Genomic DNA, 9,796 nt, shown 5'->3' with positions numbered 1-9,796 from the left:
GTAGATAATTGGGATTCCTTAACAATAATAGTGAAACCCACATTTTTTTTTTTTTTTTTTTTGAGATGGTGTCTTGCTATGTTGCCCAAAGCTGGTCTCAAATTTCTGGCCTCAGGTGATCCTCCTGCCTTAGCCTCCCCCCTAGCATAGCTGAGATGACAGGCATGAGTCACAGTGCCTGGCTCTGAAAACTGTATTTTAATCAGTGTTTTACTAATGGCCTTTTCTTTACATTTCCAAGACAAAAACCTAGACATATATGGGTTTACTAATGCCCCTTAAAAGAAAAGAAATGAAATACGCCGAGCGTGGTGGCTCTTGCTTGTAATCCTAGCACTTTAGGAGGCTGAGGCGGAAGGATTGCTCAAGGTCAGGAGTTTGAAACCAGCCTGAGCAAGAGTGAGAACGCGCCTCTACTAAAAATAGAAATTAATTGACCAACTAAAGAAAAAATAAATATATACACAAAAACTAGCTGGGCATGGTGGCGCATGCCTGTAGTCCCAGCTACTCGGGAGGCTGAGGCAGAAAGATTGCTTGAGCCCAGGAGGTTGAGGTTGCTGTGAGCTAGGCTGATGCCATGGCACTCACTCTAGCCTGGGCAACAAAGTGAGACTGTGACAAAAAAAAAAAAAGAAAAAAAAGAAATAAATTCCAAAATATGTCCAAACAAATCTGCTTTACATTCCTGGAAATAAAAGAACACCTATCTAAACATAATAGTTTCTAAACATAATAATATATAATAATTACTATATAATTATATAAAATATATTATGATTATATAAATATTATAAATACATAATAGTATCTAAAAATACTTTTTATAAATAATTTTGTCCATCCAGACCTTAGGATCACATAACTAACATTCCAAACATCAGAACTTTTAAAAATATATAAAAAAGAACATATCAGGTTTATAACAGATTTTAATATCCAATAAAATGAACATGATTAAAAGGCTTTGTTTGCCATGTAAAGTATTCTACTTATATCATATAATAAGCTAAGAAAGCAGTATCCATGTTACATCAGATGATTTTATCTTCTCACTTTTCATATGAAATGTTGATGGCCTAAAAACTGCCATGAATGAATAAGCAAGGGTAGCACATATCAGCAAGTTTCTTCCCAGGCTATCAAATATCACAAGTTCATATTGTTCCTGATTGTGACCCCAAAGCTGGCAGCATTTTCATTTCATCCACTTTACTCTTATGTATTTGAAAAGCAGGCGTTATCCATCTACCACAAGAGCACTTTTCACCATGCCAGTTGAAGGAGCCCAACTTGGCACTGCATTTTGGACAAAGAAGCTGAAATAAAGCAAATGTGTTACTTCATTCACTTTTCTACAAAACAAATAATTACCTTGGCAATACAGAATACAGAAAACAGCTAAGACATGGCCCCCACCTTGAGGAGTTTATAATCTAATCAGTGAGATAAAATACATTGGAAATTTACTGTAATAGAATGGTGCACTATAATTATTACATAAGAGGCATGTTTTATTCAGGGAGTTTAGTTAGAGAAGGAACAGATGAATTCCAGTTAAGGGGAGAAAGGTGAAGTCTGAGATTAGATTAAGGAAGGTTCAATGGATATGGCATATGCAAATGGCTTTTAAATCAGTTTATAATTTAAGATTTCAACCTAAAATCATCATGGCTAAAGGACAGAAAAGCATGTTAGGATTCTCATATTCTGTGACTGATACTGACAGCATATAAGTCAGATTTCTGGCTACTTAAAACAAATAGATATTCCAGTAAAACAGATAAATCCAAAGATACTTAATAAGTCAATTATATTTTCTTCTAATATAGTTATAGCAGTATTTTTTATGGTTAGCTCTTTAATTTGTACATAGTATGAGGTAGGGATTTTTATTTTTAATCTTGAGCTACAGAAAGTCTGGATATAAAACTCAGAAACCGTAAGTGAAAAAATGAACAGATTTGATTACATAAATATATTTTAATATGACAAAATATATGGAAAAATTGAAATAAGCAACAGTCTAGAGAAAATAATTGCAATATATTAGACAAAGCATGAACATCTAGAATATATAAAGAGCTCCAACCTATCAATAAGAAAAAGACAGAACCCATAGAAAAATGGGCTAAAGATGTGAAAGTAATTTACAGAAAAATAAACTATAAGTAGCTGGTAAATACATAGAGATGTTGGTCCTCTAGTAGTCATGAAAATTCAAATTAAACATTTTAGGATTAACATTTTTCAACCCACAGATTTACAGACTGACAAAACTTTACCAGCTCTATGGTATCTATCTATCATGCTAAGGATATGAGGAAATGGGTACATGTGTTCAGTTAGTGAAAAGCAAATTATGGACATTTTGAATGTCAGGTTAGAATATTACTATTATTGAAAACGTATGCATTCTTCAAGCCAGAAACTTCACTTCTTCTAGGTATACAGTCTATAAAAAATTCAAATATGTATATAAGAAGTATTGCACAAATGTGATTTAGCATCTTTCAAAAAAATGTATTTAACTTGGGGTATATGTGGTATGTTTTCCAGGTTACATAAAAGCAGCAAAAGCACAAGCCACAAAAGAGAAAAATAGGTAAACTGAATTTCATCAAAATTTAAAACTCTGTTACAAATAATGCAGTCAAGAATGTGAAGTAGGCTGGGCCTGGTGGCTCACACCTATAATCCTAGCACTTTGGGAGGCTTAGGTGGGAGTATCCCTTGAGCCCAGGAGTTTGAGAACAGCCTGGGCAACAAACCTAGGCTCTACAGAAAAAATGGAAAAATTAGCTGAGTGTGGTGGCACAGGCCTATAGTCCTACTATGCAAGAGTGCATTCTTTAACAGAAAATGAAAAAGAATCTCATAGCAAACATACTAAATTAAAAGCTCAGGAAAAAAAGAGAGAGATACATGAAGCTAACAGAGAAAAAGAAAGGAAAGAAATTTTAACTCTAATTTTTAAATCCTTGATTTACCCTACTTGTTGCAAAGTTCAAATTCTGTTAAATATTATTCGAATTCTATTAAATAAATATGCTAATTAATTTTAAAATGTTAGTGTTATATTTGAAAAAATATAAACAACAGCCTTACTTAGTAGGACTTTATTAACCTAGACCAGGGCTCTCAACCAAAAGTAGTTCACTATGTTGGATCAGCTAATTTTTTAAAAATACTTTGACAGTCTTATCTAAACTAGAAAGATACAATCTTCAGAAAAAAGGAGTTAATAAATGGACTAAAACACTAGTTAAGATATGGTTTAAAATGCAAGAAGTAATAAAATATAGATAATAAAATAAAATTATAGAAAATAAAATGTGTTCTCACCTGTCCATCCATCACTCCCAACAAAGTGGATTCCATCCATTGTACAGGCTCAATGAAATAAGAGGTACATGAAAATTCATACACCGAATTCCGCTTCCTTCTCTTGTGGACAAAGTCATAAATCCAATTTCCTACTTTATGATCCAAAACACTAGATCTTCGAAACAAGGATCGCCTGCAACCCCCAAACAAACATTTGCAATAACCCCTACAATCTGATTACTTTTACCTTTAAGAATTTATTATTCTTAAAAACAGATTTGAATTAGAAATTTCTATATAATTCAATTAAATCCTTCCCACAGAGATTTAAGAAAATGAAACATTTAAGTACTTTTCAGCTACTAAGACAAGATAAAATTCTCCAGAGGATACAAAATATTTTACCTGCACTTTCTACATCTGTAGAGAACCTGATCTGTCAATCCTTGTGAAATGGTGGTTGGGTCAACAGCAAAAAGTTCTTGTGGTAAATTCTGCAATTCTGTATAAGATAATTAAAATGTATTTATTTGTCAAAATCAACTCTGGGCCGGGCGTGGTGGCTCTCGCCTGTAATCCTAACCCTCTGGGAGGCCGAGGCGGGCGGATCGCCCGAGGTCAGGAGTTCGAAACCAGCCTGAGCAAGAGCGAGACCCCGTCTCTACTATAAATAGAAAGAAATTAATTGGCCAACTAACATATATAGAAAAAATTAGCTGGGCATGGTGGCGCGTGCCTGTAGTCCCAGCTACTCCGGAGGGTGAGGCAGCAGGATGGCTTGAGCCCAGGAGTTTGAGGTTGCTGTGAGCTAGGCTGACGCCATGGCACTCACTCTAGCCTGGGCAACAAAGTGAGACTCTGTCTCAAAAAAAAAGAATCAACTCTGCACTTTCAGTCAAAACTTAGTTAATGCCAAATTGAGGCAACAAATGCTACCCTTAGAAATTAAAAAAAAAAAAAAAAAAAAAAAAAAAAAATCAAATTCCAGTGTTGAGAAATTAGGATAATGTAAAAGAGCATGTAACAGAGAAAATGGCCAGATAAAAACATCTCTCTCTTCCAAATCTCCTTACACTAAGGGGCAGGAGAGTGGTCTTTGTCCTTTGTGCCACAGGAGATGGCTCAAGATGGGATTAATCAGGACCATCCTGTTTAAATCTCATAGCCTCCGGGCGCGGTGGCTCACGCCTGTAATCCTAGCTCTCTGGGAGGCTGAGGCGGGCGGATTGCTCAAGGTCAGGAGTTCAAAACCAGCCTGAGCAAGAGCGAGACCCTGTCTCTACTATAAATAGAAAGAAATTAATTGGCCAACTGATATGTATATAAAAAATTAGCCGGGCATGGTGGCGCATGCCTGTAGTCCCAGCTACTCGGGAGGCTGAGGCAGGAGGATCGCTAGAGCCCAGGAGTGTGAGGTTGCTGTGAGCTAGGCTGACGCCATGGCACTCACTCTAGCCTGGACAACAAAGCGAGACTCTATCTCAAAAAAAAAAAAAAAAAAGCTCATAGCCTCAGGGACAAATGCCCAACTTTCAGAAACAAGCATAGTGATTAAGTCCTTGGATTCTTGGCACAGATTACCTGAGTTCAAATCCCAGCCCTGCCATTTACAAACCACTAGACCTTGAATAAGTTATTTCCAAGGAAACTACAGTTTCAAAAGGAAACAATAGTTTTTCAAGATTGCTGGAAGTGAGATAATCTGTTCAGTGTTAGAGACCCTGAACTTCTAAAAAGTACTGGGGTCTTCTAAAAAGACCCCAGTAAACACCATCAATTATTACTTACCTGGATACTTCTCAGTAACCTTTTGTAAACGATATTGCTTATAAATTGCACTAGAGGTATCCACTTCAGTATCCATTGCCTGGTATAATTTCAGTTGCCACTCAAACCCCTCATTCATCCTGTAATGACAAAGAAATATAAAGTTCAATTTTCTTTAAATACAATCACATCACAAAAGCAGAATTTTTACTTTAACAAAGAACTCACTTAGCCTCTGGTTTGATAGTCTTGAGATATTCATAGGCTTCTTCAAAGGTACTGAGGTCAGTCTTCATCAAAAAAGCAGTCACAACAGCAACACTTCGACTAAGTCCTGAATGACTGAAAAAGAGACCTTCAAGATAAACGGCAAATATCAACAATTAAAAAAAAAAAACCAACCAGCCCCTATTAATGGTAAAATTCAGATTCACTGCATTTCTACTTCTACTCAAATAAACCCATTGCCTCTGAAATACTACCAATGTACAAAGAATGATTCCTTTATTTCCATGTTCCTCTTGCATTTTGAACCCTATGAATGTATTACCTATTCAAAAACAATTACAGCCGGGCGCGGTGGCTCACGCCTGTAATCCTAGCTCTCCGGGAGGCTGAGGCGGGCGGATTGCTCAAGGTCAGGAGTTCAAAACCAGCCTGAGAGTCGCTCCCTGGTGGTCTAGTGGTTAGGATTCGGTGATCTCACCGCCTCGGCCCGGGTTCGATTCCCGGTCAGGGAACTCTCGACGTTTTATTACAGAACATGTTCTTACAATAAAAAAAAAAAAAAAAAAAAACCAGCCTGAGCAAGAGCAAGACCCCGTCTCTACTATAAATAGAAAGAAATTAATTGGCCAACTGATATATATATAAAATTAGCCGGGCATGGTGGCACATGCCTGTAGTCCCAGCTACTCGGGAGGCTGAGGCAGTAGGATTGCTTGAGCCCAGGAGTTTGAGGTTGCTGTGAGCTAGGCTGACGCCACGGCACTCACTCTAGCCTGGACAACAAAGCAAGACTCTGTCTCAAAAAAAAAAAAAAAACAAAAAAAAAAAAAAAAACAATTACAGTAGGTTTTTGTTTTGTTTTGTTTTGTTTTTTGAGGCAGAGTCTCACTTGTTGCCCAGGCTAGAGTGAGTGCCATGGCATTAGCCTAGGTCACAACAACCTCAAACTTCTGGACTCAAGCAATCCTCTGCCTCAGCCTCCCAAGTAGCTGGGACTCCAGGCATGCGCCACCATGCCTGGCTAATTTTTTCTATATATATTAGTTGGCCAATTAATTTCTTTCTATTTATAGTAGAGACGGTCTCGCTCTTGCTCAGGCTGGTTTCGAACTCCTGACCTCGAGCAATCTGCCCACCTCGGCCTCCCAGAGTGCTAGGAGTACTAGGATTACAGGCGTGAGCCACCGCCGGCCCTACAGTAGTTTTTAAAAATTTTGTAAGGACTTCAGAACTAATCCAAACTCCTTTGCTCTTAGCTTTCAAGGACCTGGAGATCTAGTCTCAGACGTCTTTGGATTCTATCACTACCTTCTGTTCTTGTGTAAAATTTAGAACAAGTGTTGGCACACCAGTAAGTGCTCAATAAATTCAAATTATTGTTATTACCCTCTAATTCAACCAAAGACTACTTAGGGAGTCCCAAATACCCACCAACATTTTCTTTTTGTCTTGGCAGCAACCTACCCCATTTCTCCCCTAGGCAAGGATGGCCCAGGTGTCCTTTAGATTATAACCAATTCCCCTTTCATCAACCAACACCCTCACGCCAAACAAAAACATTAAAAATAATATGCTCTTCCCCTTAAGTCAAAACAACCTTAAACCTTTGTTAATCTCTTAGTGAACACCTAGCATCCTAGTCTGTATTACAATCATCGGGTGAGTGTCTGGCTTCTCCCAGAGAGCTGTAAACTCCTTAGGGTGTCGGAATTTAGTCATTTATCTGATGACACCCCTTCCCACTCCCAAGAAACAACTCTTGCTGCAGAATAAACCGACCAAAATATGAACGAATGAAAGCATACGCGCCATCAAGGGCTCGCCTCCAACCCCCTACGCTCTCTCGGACCCACGCCTCCAGCAGGAGGGAATGGGAAGAGGTTCTCCTGGTTTGGCTGCCCGCCTCGTACTTCCCTGGTGACCTCGGATGAAAGGGGTGACGAGGGCAGACCGAATGCGAGGCGAGGCACTTCTCCCCACTGATCCGACCACTCACCAGTGCACCAACACCGCACGGTCGTTGTCGCGGGCCTGTGTGATGAAGGACACGCAGCGGTCCAGATGGCTGAGCAGGTCGGTCTCGGGTTTGTCCAGCGCTGGCACAAAGAGGCTCCATAGATCCTCGATCTCAGCCCCCAACTTGGGGCTGGGCTCCTCCGAGTCCACCGTCAGCACCGCTGAGATGCCCGCCGCCCTCAGCTGGTCTGGCTTCGCGACGGCCGCCGCCCCACCCAGGTACAGCCTCGGAATAACTTGCAGCATCTGCACGGTGGAGTCGACCTCGCTAGCGCGCGGGCTCCGGCGCTCGCAGCCCCCACTTGGGTTCTGAGCCTCCAACATGGCGGCGCCTAGAGACTAGGCTGCGGCCAGCCCTACCATCGAGAGGGCGGCGGCTAGAACCTCCCTCCCCTGGGACACGCCCAAGTCAGCTACTAAGCCTCCTCCGTGGGAGGACCACGGCGGTACCAGGTGTACAGGCTTATTAGGGACGGCAGAGCTAAGTCCCATTCCCAGCGGCGTTTCCAGTCACGTTCTCTTCGCCCCCTCCCATCAAACTTACTGGTAAAGGATAAACTTCCCCAAATACAGGGTTTCTCAGACTTTTAGTATTGAGACTTTCAGGAAAGGGGCAGCAGGAGCAAATGAACTCGAATTTGAAATAAAGGTCCCATCAAGTGATACAGCATCATTTCATCCATTCAAAGTAAAACATTTTTTCAGTGCTCATAAAGCCATTTATATTTCTTTGCTTATTGGTTTTGCCCAATTTTTATTGGGATATGAATCCTTTTCTTGTTGAGGTTTACTGGTGTCAATGGGAAAAAAAGCCAAACCCTGTAAAATAATTTTAAAGAGATTTAGTCTGATTCAAATTTGAGGACTATGACCAGGAGCCACTCCCAAGAAGCCTTGAGCAAGTGGACTGGCTGTGGCTGGGTTACAGTTTGGTTTTATACATCTCAGGGAGACAGGGGTTACAGGTAAAATCAAAAATCAATACTTGAGAGGCATACATTGGTTTGGTGGAAAAGGTGGGCCATTTCGAAGAGGGAAGGGGTTTATAGGTTATGGGTGGGTTTAAAGATTCTTTGGGCCGGGCAAGGTGGCTCACGCCTGTAATCCTAGCACTCTGGGAGGAAGAGGCGGGTGGATTGCTCGAGGTCAGGAGTTCAAAACCAGCCTGAGCAAGAGCGAGAGGGTCTATACTATAAATAGAAAGAAATTAATTGGCCAACTAATAAATATAGAAAAAATTAGCCCAGCATGGTGGTGCATGCCTGGAGTCCCAGCTACTGAGGAGGCGGAGGCAATAGGAGCTCTTGAGCCCAGGAGGTTGTTGTAAGCTAGGCTGATGCCATGGCACTCACTCTAGCCTGGGCAACAAAGTCAGACTCTGTCTCAAAAAAAAAAAAAAAAAAAGATTCTTTGGTTTGTAATTGGTTAAAGGCATGAAGCTTTGTCTGAGAGCTGTTATCAGAGATAAGCCCTCAGGCATACATTTGTTGTGCAAATTGAGGACCTGCAGGTTTGTCTTGCATACCCTTAGGCCTGTTAATGGTTTACACAGGATGTCCCCAAGAAGGGAGGGAGGCATGATAAGGCATGTCTGACCTCCTTCTGGCAGGCAATTTAGTTTTAGGATATTCCTTTTGCCACGAGGAGGTTCCTTTAGTCAGGCAGTCGGGCGGTGAGCCTTAAAATTTTATGTTAGTTCACACTGGTCTATATATTTTGAAGATATTAATCCCATGTTTTCATATGTTAATGCCCTCCAGCCAAAGACCATGAGGAACCCACCTATAGTTAAACATGGTTGTTTAACTATGTTTAACTATAGGTTGACAGTAAAATGTTGGAGACAGGGAACTGGCAGGCACTACTTTGGAGATTGCTTCTGGCATTGCTTTAGGCATTGTTTCCAGCATTGCTTTAGGCATTGCTGCAGGCCTTGCCTGAGTCAGGAAGTCTCCAAACAAAGTTTCAAACTACCCTGATCAAAAGTAGATAAAGACAGGATAAGTTCCAACAGGTTAGAACCAAGATGGTGGAGAAATTGACCGCTTATTGACCTTACAGCTTCATTATACAGTTCATAACTATAAAAGTTTATAAGAAAATCTCCCACTCCCATCACGTACCTGACGCCATGACACTTTCTGTTTGATCATATTCAGTCAGAAGGAGGACATCACCCTAATTCTAGGAAATTACCGCCCCTTTCCAAGAAATAACATGAACATACCCCCTGTTGTTTAGCCTATAATTAACCTGTTGCTTAAATAGAGTGGCTAAAGGAACCATGGGGTGGGTTCTCCTCCACAGAAAGAACTAGCCTTTACTCCTGTGGTCCCCAACCCCCAGTACCAGTCTGTGGCCTATTAGAAACCAAGCCACAGAGCCCTGTCTTCCACTACTCCACCCCTGCCCACTCCCACCCCCCCCATCTGTGGAAAAATTGTCTTCCATGAAACTT

The 9,796-nt window shown here is 40.7% G+C and overlaps 1 protein-coding gene and 1 non-coding gene across 2 annotated transcripts; one reads left to right on the top strand and one right to left on the bottom strand.

The window, feature by feature from the left end:
- Positions 1 to 917: 917 nt before the first annotated feature.
- DUSP12 (dual specificity phosphatase 12) lies at positions 918 to 7,707 on the bottom strand. Its single transcript, XM_020285427.2, has 6 exons — positions 7,319 to 7,707; positions 5,323 to 5,436; positions 5,116 to 5,234; positions 3,733 to 3,829; positions 3,346 to 3,520; positions 918 to 1,319 (listed from the first exon to the last, which is right to left on the bottom strand). Exons 1-6 carry the CDS (start codon positions 7,660 to 7,662, stop codon positions 1,158 to 1,160), a joined length of 1,011 nt encoding a protein of 336 aa, XP_020141016.2. The 5' UTR covers positions 7,663 to 7,707; the 3' UTR covers positions 918 to 1,157.
- On the top strand, positions 5,763 to 5,834 carry TRNAE-CUC (transfer RNA glutamic acid (anticodon CUC)). Its single transcript has one exon. It is a non-coding gene; the product is annotated as a tRNA-Glu (tRNA).
- Positions 7,708 to 9,796: the final 2,089 nt, after the last annotated feature.

This window comes from Microcebus murinus, chromosome 2 (genome assembly GCF_040939455.1).
Source record: "Microcebus murinus isolate Inina chromosome 2, M.murinus_Inina_mat1.0, whole genome shotgun sequence".
NCBI lineage: Eukaryota > Metazoa > Chordata > Mammalia > Primates > Cheirogaleidae > Microcebus > Microcebus murinus.
Note: the sequence above shows the minus strand (reverse complement) of the source record. Positions and strands in the feature narration are given on the sequence as shown.